The sequence below is a fragment of the Dermochelys coriacea genome, chromosome 2 (assembly GCF_009764565.3).
Source record: "Dermochelys coriacea isolate rDerCor1 chromosome 2, rDerCor1.pri.v4, whole genome shotgun sequence".
Taxonomy (NCBI): Eukaryota; Metazoa; Chordata; order Testudines; family Dermochelyidae; genus Dermochelys; species Dermochelys coriacea.
This window is the reverse complement of record NC_050069.1, coordinates 206,958,916-206,980,847: the sequence shown is the minus strand read 5'-3', so window position 1 is coordinate 206,980,847 and position 21,932 is coordinate 206,958,916. Positions and strand designations below refer to the sequence as shown.

The 21,932-nt window shown below is 39.1% G+C and overlaps 1 protein-coding gene across 7 annotated transcripts in view; it reads left to right on the top strand.

Annotated features, from left to right (window-relative positions):
* The window catches only part of CREB5 (cAMP responsive element binding protein 5), a 359,862-nt gene that overhangs the window by 42,164 nt on the left and 295,766 nt on the right, over window positions 1-21,932 (top strand). For 4 of the 7 annotated variants that reach the window (XM_038393118.2, XM_038393119.2, XM_043509126.1 and 1 more), the window contains exons 2-3: window positions 17,561-17,632; window positions 20,635-20,728. In XM_038393118.2, coding sequence (XP_038249046.1) covers window positions 17,579-17,632; window positions 20,635-20,728 — 148 coding nt within the window. In that variant the 5' untranslated portion in view covers window positions 17,561-17,578. Of the gene's footprint in view, window positions 1-17,560; window positions 17,633-18,408; window positions 18,440-20,634; window positions 20,729-21,932 lie in introns of those variants that run through there. The other 3 variants (XM_043509124.1, XM_038393120.2, XM_043509125.1) reach the window with 3 other exon arrangements.

Genomic DNA, 21,932 nt, shown 5'->3' with positions numbered 1-21,932 from the left:
ATTGCAGATAATACTTCCTTTGTTCAGTAAATCAGTTTTAAATGTAAAACATATTTTGGTAAACTTTTCATATATATCCACCACACTTAGGATTTTATTTTAACTAATTAATTAAATAAGTTGTTGGATTTGACCAATTAAAATGTTTGTTTTTATGCATTTTAATTGAATACCAGTTTTCATCCAAATGGAGAGTGGCTTGGATCACAAATAAAATTAATCATCCAGTAAATAAGAAATGCATCATTCACCATTTTCCAACATAATAAAAATGTAAATATTATTAATCTGAATAAATGTATGTTAATTGCTAAAATAAAAGTGTATAGATATAGTGTATCTTTCTGATTAGCAGAAAGAAGTACTAAATTGGGTGTAAAGTCTATATTTAGTTTCAAATCAACATGTTTTAATGGTTACCAAAAAGAATCAACTTTTCAGATATTTGCTTAAAGAAAAGTACAAATGCAAAACAAGATTAAAAATGAGTATTTCAATCAAGGTTTCTTGCTTTATCTAAATCATGATTAAAATTGGTGATTTAAATTACCTTGATTTTAAACTTATCCACCCTCTTTTCTTTGCCTATGGAATAGCACATGTCATGGAGCACATGCTAGATCACAGTGGAGAGAGCTGTGCCTGCAAGCTGTTGTTGTAAAATCCCGTGGCCTTTTTGGCAGATTTTCTATAGAATAGTATTTATTACCTATAACCTTAGAGAATGCCATGCATCATGTTTTCTAGCCTTTCTACAAGGAAAGGGAAATATATTTCGTGTGGTCCTCACAAGAGCCTGATGTGACAATTAACCTTCACCTCCTCAAAAAGAAGCAAACAACCCCCTCTCCCCCAAATAACCCCTTACAAAAAACCTGCGGAAGATACGAATGTTTATGGTACAATGTTTAGAGGAGCCAATGTTCAAAAACTTCCAGCTAATAGCCTGTCAAAGATGTTTGCCTTTGAAACCACTGTTTATCAGCTGAGTGCAAGTATATTCAGATAATTTGACTTAATCTGTGTTTTTTATTTCTAATGACAAAAAAGCATTTATGCTTGGGTCTATACACCCTGACATCAACTGAGATTATACACGTTTAAAGAAAATAAAAAACACAGAAAGCCCAACCAATCCAGGCAGCCCAGTCCTACCAGGATGGTTTTATGACTAGATATTAAAATGGACTCAGGAGATATAGGTTCAATTCCTGGTTTTGCCACTGACTTCTTGTGTGACCTTTGGCTGAGATTTTCAGAGCAGCGTAATGAAATGATAGTGCCCAAATATTATTCAAGTGCAATGTAATTTGGGGCAGCTAACTGCTCTAGATTCCTTTTGAAAATCTCTGCCTTAATCTCTTTATGCTTCAGATCCCTACCTGTAAAATGGGGACAATAACACATTTTGATTTCATAGGGGGCTGTGGAGAAGGAGGGAGATACATGCAGAATTATGTATGGAATATTATATGTACCTCAGTTTATTTGTGTGATATTTATTTTGGGTGAATGCATGGAGTTAAACCAAAGGAGGCGGTTGAGGGGGAACAAGCAGAAAACTTTATCTCCATTGTTATCTCCAGGAAGAATACCAAGGATCCTCAAGAGAACAATGGGTGAACTAGTCTTTGTGAAATACCTACCTACCTGCTCTTTCCAGCCAGGGTAACAGGCCTTTTTTCCCAAGGCCAGAGTCTAAGATCAAAAGAACACAGCTGTTAAAAGACCCCTGCCTCGAAAGCAAAAGCTTGTATGGAAGCTGAGTGGGCAGCTGCTCAGTGAGAGGTGCTATGTGGGGAGAGAGGAGAGAGAGAAAATAAGAAACTGCAAGAGGACAATGTGTCTTTCCCTGCCCAGAGATGGAGGTGGCTGGGCTAAATGGAACTAAGACAGAGAAGGATATCTGAGGCACCTAAGCTTGCCTGGGCGTTGAGGGAAATGATCAGCTTCAGGCAAGGCCCAGACCTTTTTCTCTGCTTGCTGTGTATCTTTGGGTGAATGGACAATACGTCTATCTGGAACAAACTGTTCTGAGTCACTTTAATCAGCATTGGTCACAGGCTCCCAGAGAGAAGTTTCTCACAGTTGGGCCTATCATGTGAGCATGGTTGTATGTGGAGGCTGCAACTGCAGGGTCTAGTCTCAGAGTGGTAGAACCGTGGGGTTCCACCTAGGGAGAGGTGAAGGTAGCAAAACTTGTCACCTGAAGGGTTCACTCTTGAGGGAATACAAGAACCATGGACTTCCACTTTAGGAAAAGTGCAAGGGGAGGCTTTTTCACCCAGAAAGAATGCCCACACAGAGACTGGGGACAGATCACAGATACAGCTCTCGCCGAGAGATGTTCTGAAAATCAGTCAGTGTTTGTGAGGCACTCAGATACTATGGTGATTAGGGGGAGTGGGGGGATATAATTAAATAGAATCAAACCAACAGTGCTGACAAGTGCTCCTTTATACCTCAGAGATCCATTATTCCTCTGTCTCTGCATGTACCTCAGAAGTACTGCATTTAATGAAGTATTCAACAAATGTCACATGAGAGGGCAGCTGAAACATAGCACGTATTTTTGCCATACTGGTACTTTCTGTGTGTCCAGTTAATAAGCTTCAAATCATGTCTGTAAATTCACTAAGCGCCTGATTCAAAAATCATAATGATAGACCCTTAATTTTCTATTGCATCACAATTTCAGGCCCACAAGCCTTTAAAAAGAGCCTCTTCCATTTTTCCCTCTCCGTGCCTCCTGTGTGTTTTTGAAAAACATATGTGGGCAATTTGATTAAGTACAATAATAAATTAATAAATAGCATGGCTTTTTCTTCAGTGGTCCTGTCTGTCTTCTTTCCTAGTAGATATAGGGCCCAGTCCAGCAAGATGTTGAGGATTCTAATCAGTGATTTCTCTGGGAGTTGGTGATGCTTGTTGCACCTCAGGAGGTACTCAGTACCTAAAATGATCAAGCTTTATTCTCCAGAATCTCTGCTGCACATGTGCTAAACAGAGAGGCTAAATAAGCTTGGTAGTAACTGCTACAGATACAAAATGTTTTTCCATTATACCCCCCCTGTTATAGATATTATGACTTCAGCAAACATTCACTTTTATCTCTTCCTAGTCTCTGACTCAAGATGAATTCCCTTGGAATTTTTGACCATAGTCCCTTCAGTCTTTTTCCCCAGTTGAGAGGAGAGTGAACAAAACTGAACTTTGCTGATTAGTTTTTTAAATATAGACTCTGTAAAAAGGTCTGATCTGTTTGGAGTGAGGTGCTCAGTACTTTCTGAAAATGAGGTTCCTTTAAGGTATTTCGGTTTGGGCTCCTAAAAAGTGAGGCACTCAAAATCACTAGTCACTTTTCATAATCTCGGCCAAGAATTCTTTCTACAGTTCTGATGGCTGAGGCTTGAAAGCTGTGCAATCATGTAAGTACAAGTTACAAATCTGGTTTTTAGAGAGGTTTGAATTTCATCGCTTTACACTTGCAGAGTGTAAAAGCTGTTGGCTTTTCGCAGACTGTGAATGTACAGTCTATGGAGGATTGTCCCCGGTTTGTTTCCTTCTCTTCTGGAAAGTGATGTGTTTTTTTTCTTTATGTGTTGTTTTTAATACTCTTTCTCATAGTAATGGCTTGGGCGTGCCAGATATTTGTGGCTACTCACTAGCTGGGAAGTAGTTTAATTGTGATGAACTGCCTTCTTAATGGAGGCAATATTCCTTTAGCCACAGTGGCTGCTGTTAAAAATCCATTTGGTAATGTAGCAGTCTTTTCTGAGAAGGATTTCTGAGCAATTTTGTAACTGAGGCATATTTGCAATCTTTAGAGGTGATCAGGGGAGAGAGGGAGGGAAGAAAAATGCCCCTTTGTGCATACACACAGAGGGAAATGCTGCAGCACCAGTAGAGATCTCTTTTCACATCTTCCTGGGCTTGCCAAGTGGATCTGGGTGTTGTCAATGTGACTGTGGGAGCATTTTCCAGATCTGCTCCTGCATATGCATTGTGTTCAGCTGCTGGCAAGTGCCATGTAAATGCTTGATTCTTGGGGGCAGATTTTTCTTCCATCCATAAAAAGAAGAGGAGTACTTGTGGCACCTTAGAGACTAACAAATTTATTAGAGCATAAGCTTTCATGAGCTACAGCTCACTTCATCGGATGCATTTGATGGAAAATACAGAGAGGAGATTGATATACACACACAGAGAACATGAAACAATGGGTTTTATCATACACACTGTAAGGAGAGTGATCACTTAAGATAAGCCATCACCAGCAGCGGGGGGGGGGGGAGGGAAGGAGGAAAACCTTTCATGGTGACAAGCAAGGTAGGCTATTTCCAGCAGTTAACAAGAATATCTGACGAACAGTGGGGGGTGGGGTGGGTGGGAGAAATAACATGGGGAAATAGTTTTACTTTGTGTAATGACTCATCCATTCCCAGTCTCTATTCGAGCCTAAGTTAATTGTATCCAGTTTGCAAATTAATTCCAATTCAGCAGTCTCTCGTTGGAATCTGTTTTTGAAGCTTTTTTGTTGAAGGATAGCCACTCTTAGGTCTGTAATCGAGTGACCAGAGAGATTGAAGTGTTCTCCAACTGGTTTTTGAATGTTATAATTCTTGACGTCTGATTTGTGTCCATTCATTCTTTTATGTAGAGACTGTCCAGTTTGACCAATGTACATGGCAGGGGGCATTGCTGGCACATGATGGCATATATCACATTGGTAGATGCGCAGGTGAACGAGCCTGTGATAGTGTGGCTGATGTGATTAGGCCCTATGATGGTGTCCCCTGAATAGATATGTGGACAGAGTTGGCAACAGGCTTTGTTGCAAGGATAGGTTCCTGGGTTAGTGGTTCTATTGTGTGATGTGTGGTTGCTGGTGAGTATTTGCTTCAGATTAGAGGGCTGTCTGTAAGCAAGGACTGGCCTGTCTCCCAAGATCTGTGAGAGTGATGGGTCATCCTTCAGGATAGGTTGTAGATCCTTGATGATGCGTTGGAGAGGTTTTAGTTGGGGGCTGAAGGTGATGGCTAAGGGCGTTCTGTTATTTTCTTTGTTGGGCCTGTCCTGTAGTAGGTGACTTCTGGGTACTCTTCTGGCTCTGTCAATCTGTTTCTTCACTTCAGCAGGTGGGTACTGTAGTTGTAAGAATGCATGATAGAGATCTTGTAGGTGTTTGTCTCTGTCTGAGGGGTTGGAGCAAATGCGGTTATATCGTAGAGCTTGGCTGTAGACAATGGATCGTGTGGTGTGATCTGGATGAAAGCTAGAGGTATGTAGGTAGGAATAGCGGTCAGTAGGTTTCCGATATAGGGTGGTGTTTATGTGACCATCGCTTATTAGCACCGTAGCGTCCAGGAAGTGGATCTCTTGTGTGGACTGGTCCAGGCTGAGGTTGATGGTGGGATGGAAATTGTTGAAATCCTGGTGGAATTCCTCAAGGGCTTCTTTTCCATGGGTCCAGATGATGAAGATGTCATCAATGTAGCGCAAGTAGAGTAGGGGCATTAGGGAACGAGAGCTGAGGAAGCGTTGTTCTAAGTCAGCCATAAAAATGTTGGCATACTGTGGGGCCATGTGGGTACCCATCGCAGTGCCGCTGATTTGAAGGTATACATTGTCCCCAAATGTGAAATAGTTATGCGTGAGGACAGTCACAAAGTTCAGCCACCAGGTTAGCCGTGACAGTATCGGGGATACTGTTCCTGACGGCTTGTAGTCCATCTTTGTGTGGAATGTTGGTGTAGAGGGCTTCTACATCCATAGTGGCTAGGATGGTGTTTTTAGGAAAATCACCAATGGATTGTAGTTTCCTCAAGAAGTCAGTGGTGTCTCGAAGATAGCTGGGAGTGCTGGTAACGAAGGGCCTGAGGAGGGAGTCTACATAGCCAGACAATCCTGCTGTCAGGGTGCCAATGCCTGAGATGATGGGGTGTCCAGGATTTCCAGGTTTATGGATCTTGGGTAGCAGATAGAATACCCCAGGTTGGGGTTCTAGGGGTGTGTCTGTGCAGATTTGTTCTTGTGCTTTTTCAGGGAGTTTCTTGAGCAAATGCTGTAGTTTCTTTTGGTAACTCTCAGTGGGATCAGAGGGTAATGGCTTGTAGAAAGTGGTGTTGGAGAGCTGCCTAGTAGCCTCTTGTTCATACTCCGACCTATTCATGATGACGACAGCACCTCCTTTGTCAGCCTTTTTGATTATGATGTCAGAGTTGTTTCTGAGACTGTGGATGGCACTGTGTTCTGCATGGCTGAGGTTATGGGGTAAGCGATGCTGCTTTTCCACAATTTCAGCTCGTGCACGTCGGCGGAAGCACTCTATGTAGAAATCCAGGCTGCTGTTTCGACCTTCAGGAGGAGTCCACCAAGAATCCTTCTTTTTGTAATGTTGGCAGGAAGGTCTCTGTGGGTTAATATGTTGGTCAGAGGTGTGTTGGAAATATTCCTTGAGTCTGAGACGTCGAAAATAGGATTCTAGGTCACCACAGAACTGTATCATGTTCGTGGGGGTGAAGGGGCAAAAGGAGAGGCCCCGAGATAGGACAGATTCTTCTGCTGGGCTAAGAGTATAGTTGGATAGATTAACAATATTGCTGGGTGGGTTACGGGAACCACTGTTGTGGCCATAGTAACCATAGTCTGAGTAGCTGGGTTTGGTGGAGTGGTTATTTCACAAGAGTAGAATGACAGGATCCCTCCTGACTTCTCCCAGGTTGCTAAAGTGGAGCTGCTGCTGCATTTGTGCCCCTTTCCTCTGTCCCCCCTTTTTAATTTGAGGAGGGGAAAAGGGAAGGGAGAGTAATGGCCTATGGATCTGCTTAGTCACAGTAAAATAGTGCTCTGGGTGCAGAAGGCCAATATATAAACTGGATAGCAAATCTTTTTAAACAGGTGTAGTATGCTAAAGGTAATTCCAAATGGCAATGATTCGCAGTGGAGAAATGTCCACATGTGGTGTACCACAGGAGCGGGAGGATGTGCAGTTCTATTTCAGTTAGTTTATTAATAGATCTAGAGAAGGGCTGTGTCTGTAGAAGGGCACGATTTAGCAATGACACCTAAATTGGCCCTGCCACCAATTTCTGGTGTAACTTCATTGACTTCAGTTGAGTTAGGTCAGGAGTGCCTGATCCAAAGATCGCTGAGGTCATGGACATGGGATCCACCACAGCCCATCAAGATTTGGCCTAGAGAGATTTTTAGCCATGAGGACAGTCTGGGATCTCTGTTGTCTGGAGGAGAGACGGCTTACTGTGATGTGTAAGTGCCAGAGGGCTTTTGAGAAGTCCAATGGTTTTAATGCTTTGTAACTTCCATGAGTGTCTCTGTATTTTCAGGTTGCTATATAGTTCAAACAGATCCTTACCCACCCTATGTGAACCTCTTTTAGAGTCCAGCCTGGCCCTCTGTATTCAATAGAAAACTTTCAACTGATTTTCATTTTGAACAGTTAAATTAGTTGTTTAGGAGGCTGCTAGGATGGTTCTGAAACTAAAGGTTTTATTTGAATGAGACCATTTGGAATGCATAATTGCTCCGCTCCGCTCTGCATTTCTACACGTGTGCATGAACTTAAAGGGAATAAAGCTCGCTTGACAGAGGCTGCTATGCGGTTATTAGCAAGTTACATTAACAGCATCGTAATATATGTAATGTGTGTCAACGTCCCAGTAGTTTTATATATCTAGTATGTGCATATATCAAGGCTAGATCTGCCCCTGATTACCAGGGTTGGAATGAACATTTTTAGTTTTTAATGTAATGCTCTGTGGTGCTGACTATTGCCTGATGGGAGTTGAGGATTGTCAGTGCTCTCAGAAGACATTCAGCACCTCAAGGAATTGGACCCTATGCTAATATCATTAAACTTACACATTGAGGGTATGTCAACTCTGCAGCTAGACCTGTACCTGCTGACTCAGACTTGCAAGGCTCAGGCTAAGGGGCTGTTTAATTGTGGTGTAAACATTTGGGCTCAAACTGGAGCCCAATCTCTGAGATGTGGGAGGGTCCCAGAGCTTGGGCTGCAGCCTGAGCCAGAACATCTACATTGCAATTAAACGGCCTCTTAGCCGGGGCCCCTTAACCAGAGCCCCTTAGCCCAAGTCAGCTGGCACCGGTCAGTCACAGGTGTTTAATTGCAGTGTAGATATAGCCTAAGAGTCGGATTCAAAGCTCATTGAAGTTAATGGGAACCTTTCAATTCCCTTTAGTGGACTTTAGATCAAGTCTTATAATATCTTTGGTCATTTTAGATGGCGTGGGTTTCTCCAAGTTCTTTTAAAAACTATAAAACTATGTTCCTTTTGGCCCACTGAGATGGAAAAATGAATGGTTAAAGGCTGGTGAATGAGTTATTAATGGTCCCCTTTAAGCTTTCAGCTATGAAAGAAAAAAAAACACGGTAGAGGTTGGTCTATGTTTGTAGGTGTTTAGGTATACAGTATTGTGAATATAATATGTTACTGTCTGATGGCAGAATTTTTGTTCAGGAGTATTTCATAATAAATCAAAAGGAGAATTTTGGCTGGCAATGTTTTCAAAGTTCACAATAAACTGTTGCTGGCATGAAAGTCAGCTAAACAGGCTCATGTTGTTGTTTCCCCCAGGATGTCTTTCATGCTTTTTTCTCTTCCCATTGGAAATACAATTATTTATTTGCATGCAAGGTAAGTGAATTCTTTTATCTATTTGTGTATCATAAACCAAACAATTAGTATACTGCAGTCACAGTGCACTTAAAAAAACAACCCTTCAAAAGCCTTTAGTCAATATTATTATTGGAGGGAAAACTCGTAAGTAACTGTGTGCAAACAACAACAATAGGCAGTTGTTTGGTATTTAATAATAAAAGTTGCTCTGGAAAACAAAAAAAGTGACTTGTAGCACAAGAGCTTCACATGCAGTGAACCCAAGGATAGAAATATGAGGTCAGTCTTTGAAGGGATGGACAATACACTCTGTGCCAACACTGGAAAATCCCAGAAGATTAGTTTATTTGCCAGATGTTATAGGGAGTTCATCAATGACACCCTCTGCTTCTTCATGAGTCTTCATCAAGATGAGTCTTCATCTCACCCCACAGTTGCCTTTCCTGCCCTTTGCAAATTTCCTGTTAATCTCTTCTTCAGAGTGCAACACTCAAGTTCCTCCTTGAAGTTGATGTTTTTGCTTCATAGCAATAGGCAAGTTGTCCTGTTGACTTATGAAGATGATCTGAAGCCTTTCGTGTTTTTCTTTAATACACCCACGATAACTCTCTTGGCATCAGCATATGCATGAAAGAGCCACTGATGTGAAGTGTAGCAGCTTCTTCCATTCTGGAAGCCTTGCTTGTACTTGTGGGAGATATGGGACTACACCTCACACAACCCCATTAACTTCAGTGAGGTTTGGTGCTTGATGTATACATTGGGATGGATTTTGTCCCATAGGGTATAAATCTGCTGGGTCTTTTAATGAATAATCTCAGAACTTAACCCCTTCCCTCTTTTCAGCAATCTGTTTTTGTGCTGCTGTCAGTTGCAATCCTCTTGAGAGTACCTCAAGCATTGCTCCTTACTGGGTGATACTGATCAGAATTAATCAAAACCCAATACTCAGTATAGGGGAGTCTCAGACCAATGACAGCAGACAAAAAAAAAGTTTGAATAGACAGAAATCTGCTCATATATTTTTCCCTTAATTCCTGCAGGAGTTTTCTGGTAAATATTGATTTCAACTAATAGAAGTTTTAACTGTTCTATCAGCTTGTGCCCCAAGTAATTAGGTCCCAAGGTTAAGACTTGCTTAGCAAAAGAACAAAATGAAACTTATTTCTTTTTAAGATGTCAGCTGATGATGGTTGTTTCTTAGAAGAAGTTTGTTTTCATTGGTTGGTTGTACAGTACAATTTTTTAAAAAATATGTAGAACAATGTGAGAGGCAGAGGATGACTGATTGTGTAGTGATGAATTGAGTATGAGATTCTGACTTTGTATGACTGCCCTCAGATATCCAAAAAACACTCTGCTTTACTGTGGACATACTGGGTACTGAGGCTGCCGCTTCTAGTGATGTCACTCCCAGAAAAAAGGCCTGGAGTACTTCCAAGAGAGGCAGTCAATCCATTTAGCCTGTGTGTGTGTGTGTGTGTGTGTGTGTGTGTGTGTGTGTGTGTGTGTGTAAAATGATTACCTCACTCCCGGAAGGATTACTTCCAGCGTCAGAGTAATGTCTCTTTCCTTATAAAGATTCAGTTTGAGTTTTAGAATAGTTTTGTTCTGAGGCAACTTTCATGAACAGTTTATCAGTGCCCCTATTACTTCTTCCTGAACCTTTAACCTCCAATTTTCCTACTTCCTTTGTGATCTATCTCCTATTAGTTAACAACTAAATGGTCATGTCTATATAATAATACATCCTTCTTCTGTATATATCTAAAATAACAGGTTACTGCTTATTGTGTGTCCTCACTTGAAATGGCTTCATATTGGTGGTTGGATAATCAAAACACCCATGCTTCTTACAGGCCCTGAGCGCCTGTATCTGGGTTACATAGATGCCATATTTTGTCATGGTTCTGATATATTCAAAAAACTCAGTGAGCAAAAAGACACAGTGGTGGGAGAAAACCAAAAGTCTAGATAAGTACCCTGAACTTATGTCTGTATTTGGCACTGGTGTGACTGCTGCTGGAATGCTGTGTCCAGTTCTGGTGCCCACAATTCAAGAAGGGATGTTGATAAATTGGAGAGGGTTCAGAGAAGAGCCACAAGAATGATTAATGGTTTAGAAAACATGCCTGATAGTGATAGGCTCAAAAAACTCAATCTATTTAGTTTAATAAAGAGAAGGTTAAGAGGTGACGTGATTAGTCTATAAATATCTACATGGGGAACAAATATTTAATAATGGACTCTTCAATCTAGCAGAGAAAGGTATAACACAATCTAACAGCTGAAAACTGAAGCTAGAGAAATCCAGACTGGAAATAAGGTGTACGTTTTTAACAATGAGAGTAGTTAAGCATTGGAACAGTTTACCAAGGATGGTGGTGGATTCTCCATCACTGACAATTTTAAAATCAAGATTGGAGGTTTTCCTAATAGAGATGACTTAGGAATTATTTGGGGGGAAGTTTGATGAAGAATCTAAGTATCTATGAACTTGTGAAGACTCCCACCAGCCCCTGAGACCAATATTCCCTCTAATTTTTGGCAGGCCGTGTGTGCAAAAAAATTCTTCTGTGCAAATTTTTGACAGGCCGTGTGCTCAAAAAGTTTCTTCTGTGCAAATTTTTGTGCGCGGGGTTTAGGATCTGTGTGCATGTGCACACAGCTTAGAGGGAACAGTGCCTGAAACCCTCCCATACTCAATCACTGCTCATCTAAACAATGGCCTAGTTTCCCCCCTGCCTAATATTATCTTCCTGTGTGGAACGAAACAAAGTGGCATGCTATCTCTGTTTGCTGTGACTGGAGGTAGCCAGTAGATCTGCTGCTTCCTATATCATGTTTTCCTTTTTCTTCGGGGTGGGGGTTGGGGGTGTTATACTCTTCCTCCCCACTCTTCTTTGGAGTTCCCCTGCCTTTGTCCCCTTAGCTGTTTGGGTTTCTCCAATTCTCTTCTTCATCCTCTAAATCCATCGCATGGAGTAAAACTTGAAGAAATGCTAGAGAAAGTGAGACAACATCTGCTTTTTTCATGAGTAGCAGGAACAGTGGCCCATAGTAACCAAAAGCATAGGTAGCAGCAAAAATTCTGTTTTTCTATCCCAGTTGACATGGGACAGACAGGTGGACCTGGAACAGACAGACAGGGCAAATATGCAGGACTGCTGTAAAGTGCTGTATGCCCTGCATTATATTTTGTCCAGGATGACTGCAAATGAACTGACTGCATTAAATCTGAAGCATTTAGAAGCCTTTTGTAGTCACAGAAATGGGAATCCTTGTGCACTTCATTTGGAATTCACACTGAAGTATTCAATTGGCCAAACACTTCACAGGAGTCAGTGGCTGAGTGCTATTTACACACCTTTCCTGCCACACAGAAGATGCATTCTACTGGAGAGGGAGTGTTTTTCCCCCTCATATACAAATGTCATATAAATATAATCACAGAAAACCCACAAAAGTACTATTGAGGATTTGAGCCCTTGCAATCTATCACGTCAAGATCTACCTGGGGACTCCAGATATAGATTACTTTCCAGCATCTAAAACTGTTTGGGAATGCTTTAATCCTGAAAACAGGGGGTTTCTACTGGAAATGCTGACAGACCCTTCACTGTAGCAGCCCATGTGGCCAGTGCTGTAATAATAAGTCGTGTATGAGGAAAGCATGATGCTAGTGTTAGAAATCAAGAACTTGGGCTGAACTGTCTGTGAGAAGGAAAAACACCATACTCCATTTCATTGCAGCGATCCTGAAAATTGGTAGTTGGGTTTATTCAGGCAGGGAGAAATTGGTAACAAAGTTGGTCATTAACCCTGTGTGCACTATATTTCCAAAAATAACAATTTGTAATAGCACTATGAGGATTGATTACTAGTATTGCCAGCTGGGGCTGTTCTGTCCACTTTAAAATTCTAGATTGTCTGGAGATTGCCTTTTTGTACAGGTGTGGGTTTTTTTCTTTTTCTTTTCAAGGTTTAATCTAATTTCATATTGCATAACCCCCAGCCTCCTCTAGTACTCTGCATTGTGTGCATGACACTGTGAACAATTAGTACCAAATTTAATGCTTACTATCCTGAGTACTGCCACAGATCTCCATGGCACCCTTGTGCTGTCATTTTGAAATCCCATTGCCATCCATCTATTAGAGTAGTAAGCACTACACTCATAAATACTTTCAGGATTGGGTCCTACGCTGGGAACAGCAGTCTGAATCCACCCTATCCTTCTTCACCTGCACCAGCAGTGGGTTTATTATAAAGTCAGTTATAGGAACTGTTTCCATGAGTATAATTACATGCCTGAATAAATGTCTGTAGATTTTGGGCCTTGACCTATCCTCAGTGAGGCACACAATCTATCCTTTTTCATTGTTAATCACAGGGTTGAAAACATTGCAATGTTCAGTCAGTCTGTGGTTGAAGGCTGAAAAGTCAGTTTTAAAATGGTTAAAAAGGTCACACAGCTGCAAATAATAATGGCCCAATGAAAATCAGATTCTAACTGTAGCCCACTTCAAGAATAACACTGAAACAGGAAACAAGCCTGCTTGATGCTTTTAGCAGTTAAAGCAATAAGAACACTGCTGATTTATTTATTTATTCATTTATTTATTTTTAAAGTGAGAGAGAAAAGAGAGTAAACTTTCCTGGTGTGAATTTCTTGAAGTGTTTTTCTAATTGTAGAAGTGATGATGCTAAAGCTCTGTGCAGCCTTGTTGAGAAGACTTTTAGTCCAACTTAGAAGAGGATGCTGCTGAGAGGAGCTGAAGTTTTGCTTTATTTTGAGGGTGGTTTCTTTTCTTTTGTTTGTTCTATGTGCTTCAGTTTTATTAATTATTCTAAAACATGTTTGCTAGTGCATAATGTAAAACTCGAAAAACAAAACAAACCCTTTTTTTGACACACAACTTTGTTTCTCCTATGTATAGCATTGGCAGCTGAAGCCCTTGCATGCTTCTGTCCTTTAATCTTTTCATTTGACTACCTCAGCTTCTCCTAGGCAGAATGATATTTCCAGGGAATGGCAGGCTACAACAATATAGCAGATTTCCTCACATGTGTATCCTGCCAATAAGACTCTTTACATAGTCACAATAGGGCAATAAATGCTGACAGATGTTGTTAACATCGCTATTAAAATCCAACCCCCTTTTCAGATACATAATGCATTCAAACCCATGTTAATGATATCAGAACTGATCCTGACATATCGATATCATTTTAAGTGCTCACTTATATTAATAATTCCTGTTTGCAGTTCTGTAGCTGCCATATACTGAGAAATTGATAACAACAGAAGCCCAGAATTCAGACCTAAGTAACTTTTTAACCAATTGTTCTGGATTCATTTGATGTTCATTGTAAGAATTAAATTGATGATAGTGTGGTTGTCACTTGAAATTCTATAGAAAATCCATTGTAAATGTAATTTGAGTTTTAAAGGCATTAAAGGTTAATTTAGATGGAGGTGTTAATATGATTTTTATTAGATGCAGCAGCCCTGGGTGGGTTATTTTCTCATGAATGCTGGTGCACCTGCACACATTTGTAAAACAATTGAATTACATTATGTTGTGATGCACATGTATGAACTTTTACTATGAACCATATGCTATAGGTATATGCAGCTGTCACTATTCTGAACTGGGGGATGTGAGCCTACACCCACATCTTGACAAAGACTTCATATAAGTTGTCCAAAGAACAACTGGAAAAAATTACTGCTATTGAGAGGTGGTGTTGTTCTTCAGTTTTAATGATATCACACATGCAGATAACTACTCTGCATAGTGTAATTTGACTCTAGAAGTTTGTGGTACTTGATAGCACATTTTTTAGGGGCAAGATATGCTGGACAATATTCTACAGAGACAAGGTGGGTGAGATAATATCTTTTATTGGATTTGTCTCTCTCACCCACGGAAATTGGTCCAATAAAAGATATTACCTCACACACCTTGTCTTTCCAATATCCCGGGACCAACATTGCTACAACTACACTTCATATAATATTCTACAGGGCATGTATTTTTTTCCATACTGAATTATGGATAATTGTAAAAATACAAGTGCAATTGATTAATGAGCATTCTGCTTTATAATTTTATTTGTTTTTTAGTAATCTTAAAATTCTCTGTGAAGTATGATTTGCACAGGAGACTTGCAATTATTTATACATTTATCATAAATAATTAGACAATGAATCTGACATTTTTGAGGAGTGTGGCGAAAAAAGACAAAGACCAAATTTTCCTGTGTGATACCTGTCTATATTTAGGTGCCTATATCCATAGTTAGGTATCTAAATAATATTTATGATTGTTTAATAATCATCTAAGTGACTAATTATGGATTTAGGTATTTACGTTTTGGCATCCAGCTTTGAAAAAAATGGCCTTATTTCTTACAAAAATAACATTCGGTTAGAGAAGGAAATGCAATAAGAATTGGCGGTAGGATTTTTAAACTCACTTGTACACTTGGGATCAAAATTATTTCACTCTGTTTCCTTTTCACTAAGCATCATCCATTTTTCTCCCATTGAAAGTGCAGTTGTCTGTTTACCCTGAGGATGAGGGAAAGGGGTAGCTGAAGTGTTTGGTATTGCTTCAGTTGCAGAAGTAATCGAGATATCAGATAAAGTCTTTCATTATCCACACATAGACTTTTTCACAGGAAAAAACTTTCTCGAGTTCTATTTAAAAGCACTTTAGAAAAAAGGCAACATTCCAGGGTCCAAGAAAGGTGGAGTTTTAAAATGAATTTACCAGAGCAATTTTTTATCAGTCAGTTTTCTCTATTGCTTCATTGCTTTAAGATGAGACAGTACAAAAATCCTCTGACTCCTTCCATCTCTAGGTTATTGGGTCAAATCTAAAGGGCCTGTCTACTCACAAACTGGAACTGACATAACTAAAATTGGTTGCAGTTCACACCTGGCAACTACAGTTATGTCAGTACAAATCTCTATATGGTCACTATTTCTTATTTCAATTTAATTTAAAACTCATTTTAAATTAAATAGGGCATTCATAATCTGAAATAGGAATGTCCACACACAGATTTATATCAAAATAACTAAGAGTGTGAATTGCAACCCAGTTTAGTTATTGCTGTTATTTATTTAGTTTCAGTTTGTGTGTAGATGTGTCCTAACTCTGGTCTAAAATGTATTAACTTTTGCTGGTCATTCAGTGAAATAAATTTCTGATCTCAGCCCAGTTTTAGGGCATAGTTGTCCCCCTCACAAAAAGCAAATGGCACTGATTGTCACCTTTATTGGCAGCCTTGGCAGAGAAGTCAAGGGCTTAATGGAAATGGCGACTGACTCCTCATTCATAGAAATTGTTTGTCTGGGTTAGGGTTAAAGCACACAGACAGGACATCATGGGGAAGCTCATGCTGCTGTCTGATATGTGTACCTCACCTGGTAAACAGGAAGTATGTCTCCCTGGCAATCAAACCAGCATCTTTTTAGCCGCACAAAATTCATTTTAAAAAAGAAAAAGATGGGATATGTTAGAAATCCAATCATCTGAATTTTCACTGTTGTAGTAAATATGATAAGGGGGAATAAGTGCTTATAGGTACAGGTTAGGGCTGATATTCAAGGTAAGAATGCAAACTGTTTACAGGATATTTACAGTTTTGCAGGATACTCTCAGAACTTCTAAGGAAATAATGCTGCTTTGAAAATTAGCATCTGTACAATTTTGTTGCATCACTATAGATTCCTGTTTATGCTATCATAATGATAAAGGACACAATCAACTTAAAGTCTACTGTTTTTTCTTAAAACTGGGTTCAAGTAGTTTATGGTTTAACACCTGTCCAGGAGGCCATCTGCCAATTTTGGGGACTTTATAATCAAATTTTCCTACTTATTAAAATGTCTTTCTCCCTTCTTTGGTTGGGTGAAAGACTCACACAAACAGAGACAATTACTGGCTACGCAGGGATAGGGTGAACCTGAATACACTCAAAATGCTGTCCAGTGCAAGCAAACTGAAAAAAGTGTTTTGTTCTCTAATGTAGTTAATTTATTATAATCCTAGATATTACTTGTAGAAATAGTAGGTTCAAATGAGTGTGTTGATTGGCCACTTAGAGAAAAAAAGGCTTTATAAAATAATTTAGTCCAAATCTGTCAGAAACACTGCTTGAGTACTGACACAAATTCAGCTGTAATATTGCACTCTGAGAGTTGCATACTATATGGAGAGGCAAATGTTTATTTCCTCACTTTTTTTTATTGTTCTTTTCTCATTCTCTAACCCAACAGCTCTCTCCCAAGGTCTGGTCCACAATTAAAATACTGCACTGCACTGGCTTTTGGGGACATTACAGTTCTGCTCTCTGCTAGATTTCAAGTCTTATGATCCTTAGGATCTGGCAGGATTGCATATATAATACTATATGCTAAATATGTTACCTAAAACAATTTACTACTCAAAATGTAGGCCCTTCAGTTACAAGAATTTCAGTTAGTCTGGTTTAAATGTTGTTCAGTCAGGAACTGAAGGAGGAAAAGTAAAACCCCTTAATTTCAGGATCTTTCTGAGCAGACATGGTCTTATCTAATAATAACACTGAACATGTGTTTTTTTTCCTAGGCAGGATTTCTGTTGTAACAGCCTAATGGCTTTTTTCTTCCTTCAGAGTAAATATATGCCCAGGAAAGAGCAATAAGAACTTAGACTGTAGGGAGCCTGATGAATATTAGTAAGTTAGGACCCTGAAATGATGATGAATTTTTTCTTGTCAATTTAGGGAGTTTTGAAATTAATTTTTTTAACTTTAAAAATGGTTCTATTTTGCATGTTTCCTGAAGTTTAGGGTGCATATATTTATGGGTTCCCTTTTTTCCCCCCTCACCTTTTAACATGTAGATTTATGAGGAATCAAAGATGAACTTGGAGCAGGAGAGGCCTTTTGTCTGCAGTGCCCCAGGCTGCTCACAGGTGAGTGGAGTCAGCGGCAATATTAACGGAGTCCTCAACGCTAGCTCTGGCTTGCATAATGCCTCCTGATATATTAACACACGCCTAATAATGATGTTTTCCAAAACCTTCTCTTTTTCCACAAATATATTATTAGAGAATAATGAAAGCAAAGAAACAGCTATTCACGTGTGTGTCGCTAAATGTTTTTTCAAGCCTTTCTTGCCCCCCAGATTCAACCCAAATATTTTAAGCAACACTGTACACTCCTTTAATTGTTCAAGTGGTAAACAGCACAGGAAGGAAACTGGCTTAGTATGGTTATAGTTCTTGTAATATTTGCTCTTGCTTCTCACACATTTGTATAAACCAGTAAGTTTTATTTGTGTGTGTATTTATTGCCATTTCCATGGCTAATGCTTATTATCTTATAGGACATCTTCATATTAAATATGCTTCATTTAAAATGCATTTCATAGCCAAATTCTGACCCATGTTGTACACATGCGATTCCAGCTGACTTGAATGGCAGCCCTACGTATGCATCTGAGGACATAATCTGGCTCAGAACATTACATATTTGATCTTTTACTCATTATGAGTGAATTGAAAGGCATTTTACCCACTAAGAACTAAGTTTAGAATTCAGTGTTTCTTCAACACAATTGGTAATTGATAACAACGTCATTTATCCTTAAAGCAATTTAGGAACTTCCATCCCTTGCATTCCCCATACTAGGTTAGTCTAGTGACTAGAGTACACAACTAGGAGTAATAAGATATGGGCTTCCTTTCAGGTGCTATCATAGACCTGCTGTGTGACCTTGGGTAAGTCATTTTACTTCCCCTACCTCAGTTTCCCTATCTGTAAATGAGGATAATACTGCCCTACTTTGCTGGGGGTGTTGAGTCTTCAGCCCTTAATGTTTGTAAAACCCTTTGTGCTCTTCTGATGCGAGCTATAGAAGTGCAGAGTATGTTATTATTAGAGTTTTAGATGCTGGTAATTTTATCTACAGCTGGAGTAGAAATGTGGAAATCTTTGAATTCATGTGTTTGCACGTAACTAACTCCACCATTTAAGTTAATAAGAGTCTTACTAATCACTTCCGTTGATTTTTGGATCAGTCCCTAAACGAGGAATGTGTGCATTTGTAGTTCTAAGTCTGTGTGTACACAGCTGAGCCTTCACTAGAAGCCCTACCTCCAAGAAATTAGTTTTAAAATATCTCCAAGCTCTTTAGTAAAATTTAATTTAATCTTTTTAGGTGTCTGGGCCAAGTTCACAGGAAGCATCAGCTGACTGACCTTTCATTGAAATCAATGGAATTGAGCCTACTTATGGCAATGGTCAGTTTGGCTTCCACCTCTGCTGGACAGTGAAAGACGAAGGAAATCAAATAGTCTATTTATTGTTTGTTTAATGAAAAAAATCTTTTACATTCACCTTTAAATTATAGTGCATCTTCTGTTTACTATAAAACATCAGTTGCATACTATACTATTGCAAACTAGTTAAGAGGTTTAGGGGCTTCCTTCTTTATCAACCAGTTCATCAATTCGAAGAATGAGTTAGCATTGTTCTTACAGAAAAGACACAAGTCTGGATTAAAGAAATGGCTTCTTCCCCCAACCCCACCAGGCCTTCTTTAGGCCCTGCTGATTTGCACACTGAAGACAGAAGCATAGCATTCCATGGTGGAGAATTCATTTCAACAATGTGTTTCTGCTCACAACATTAGCGTGGAGAGTCTTTCCCACATTCCATTTGCTCTCAATGTAAATTTTTAGTGCTTTTACTTCTTCCAGATGAGTAAACACTGAACCAGGATTTCACAGTGAGGAAAAGGACTTCCCCCCTTTCTTGGAATTTTATATATATATATATATATTGATATCTGTTTATAACATACCTTAGCCACCAGCAGAGGTACTTAGTCTGGGTTGGCACTGAATCATCTCCATTTTACTACTGCCAATTTCTGTCTGTCTTCTAGGGACCTGCTGCTTTAAATGCTGCTCTTTACAAAGCTATCCAGACACATCTTAGCCGCCTTTGCTACTCTTTGACTAGCCCTGTTAAAGCAAAGAATTATCATAACTAGTAGCAAATATATTAAATTTGTACAATATGTGCAAAAATGTTTTTCCAGTTTCTTTCACTTACATGTTGACCTCAGATTATTTAATCCACAGGCTGCCCCAATTTTCTGCTCTCTGCCTAGTAAGGTCATGTCTACTTGCTCTTTCACTGTAATAAGTTTTTCAATAGGCACTATTTAGATGTGCCCAGATTTTTTTTATTATTATTAAATGTTTGCTCAAGTTTTTGTATTTTATTATTATTATTATTATTTATTATTATTATTATTTAAAGAAACAGTTGACATTTATAATTCTGTTATCAGGATTATAAGTGTAATTACACCCATTAGTATATTGTGTAAGGTTTCTTACAACACATAGTCCTTCCCTCTTGTCCTCTGGGCAAAGAAAAGGAAATTAGTTTAATATATCTTCCTGGTTATAAATACCCAGTAGAAATCAAGTACCACTGTATAGTGGCTGGAATAAATCAGGTCTGATTAGAACCAAGTTGATCTGTTGCAGACATGAATCTTATGGAAACAAAAATGCATGATTTTTGGGTACCTTTGGGTAGGGGAAGGCTGGATGTTTTGATTATCTTTTTTATTGTTCTTAAGCACGGATAAGCTGGCGACATGGGTAACCAATCTGAATTTTGCTACTGAGGTGTATTTTGGGTATCTGACCAGATAGGCCATCTGCATTTTAACCCTTTTACTTGGGTGTTGTCCAAGAGATCACTGCAGCAAATTTTCTCTCACACATAGAGTACAAAGATAGTTCTTACTTATGCTTACTTGCATTTTAGAATTGTTTTTGGCTGTTCCTGTGTCATTTGGATGGCTGGATGATTTTTTTTTAAATCCTGTCCATTGCCAAAAATTTATTAGAGAACTAAATACTTCTTTCTTCCTCTCTCTGTGTTTGCCTGACAGCGTTTTCCAACAGAGGATCATCTGATGATTCACAGGCACAAACATGAAATGACTTTGAAGTTTCCTTCAATAAAAACAGATAACATATTATCAGGTAAGAAGACATGGAATTAGTAAAAGCGAGGTACCTATTTTGATGTTGATATTATGTCTCCTACTGGAAGGCTATTGCCAAAATACCCCCAAGAGGTTAATTTCAAAAGTATTCCAATCAAATAACAAGTAGAGATGGAACAAAATATGTGGTACACCTCTGGACAAGGTGGTAACTGGTGTTTGTTAGTCTTGTTTGAGGATTGGTATAAGAGAGGGAGAGAGCGTGCGAGAGAGCTTGTTGAACCTTAGCCACATTGGTTTAGCCTATATTATATTACCAGGTCAATGGGGTAAAAGGCTGCTCCAGTGCTGCCTCCATTTATAAGCATTCTAGTGAAATATACACACTTAAGAGTGGCTTTACAGAAGTCTGCAACAAAAAGGTTACTGAAGTACATCTGTGAAGTTTCTCCAGGAGTCACTATTTTAATTTATGACAAGCTCACCTCAGCACCCGTTTTATGCCACTTATAATAGTCACCTTTTTAAGACACTGATGTACTTCAATAGCTATAAATCAGCCAGTTGAAAAAAGCTAAAACAGTGACAATAGCTAAAGTGCCCCTTGGGATAAAAACATTACTAGGTACAGGATTATCCTCGCATTCCCATAGTCTTGAGCTGGTTCTGAAGTTTCACACATGGGAGTGTATGTCTATGACCATACATACACTGATGGCTTGCTAGCATTGCATGTTGATTGTAGTTTCTGCTTCTTTCCCTTTTGCTTCCCCCCTTGTCATTTTTATAGGGTATATTTTGAAGACATTAAGCATATTCCTAAGAGTCTATCCATAGAATCTTTAAAAACTTTGTTTTTTACCATTTTAAGATTCCAAAATATAAATATAAAAATAAAATGTGCTAAATGATGATGCCCAGTTAGGGTTTATACACTTTATTTGACATATTAACTACTCATGGAGACAGATTTTCTAAAGTGGGCTCCTTCTGAGTAAGTTGTACTCAGTTGTGCTAAAAGTTGTGCTAAAAACAGTAGCACATCTGTTGCCCGCATAAATTCCATCCAAATATGTTCGTTGTAGGTGCATCAATGCGACAATTGAATGGATAAGCAACAGGCTCAGACTTTTTTTTGTGTGGATAAAATTCAGGAATCCCCATTTTAAACTGTAACTCTGATGTGTGCACTTAAGAAAACTTCAAAAAACAAACAAACACAAAAAATCCCTAAGTGGAAG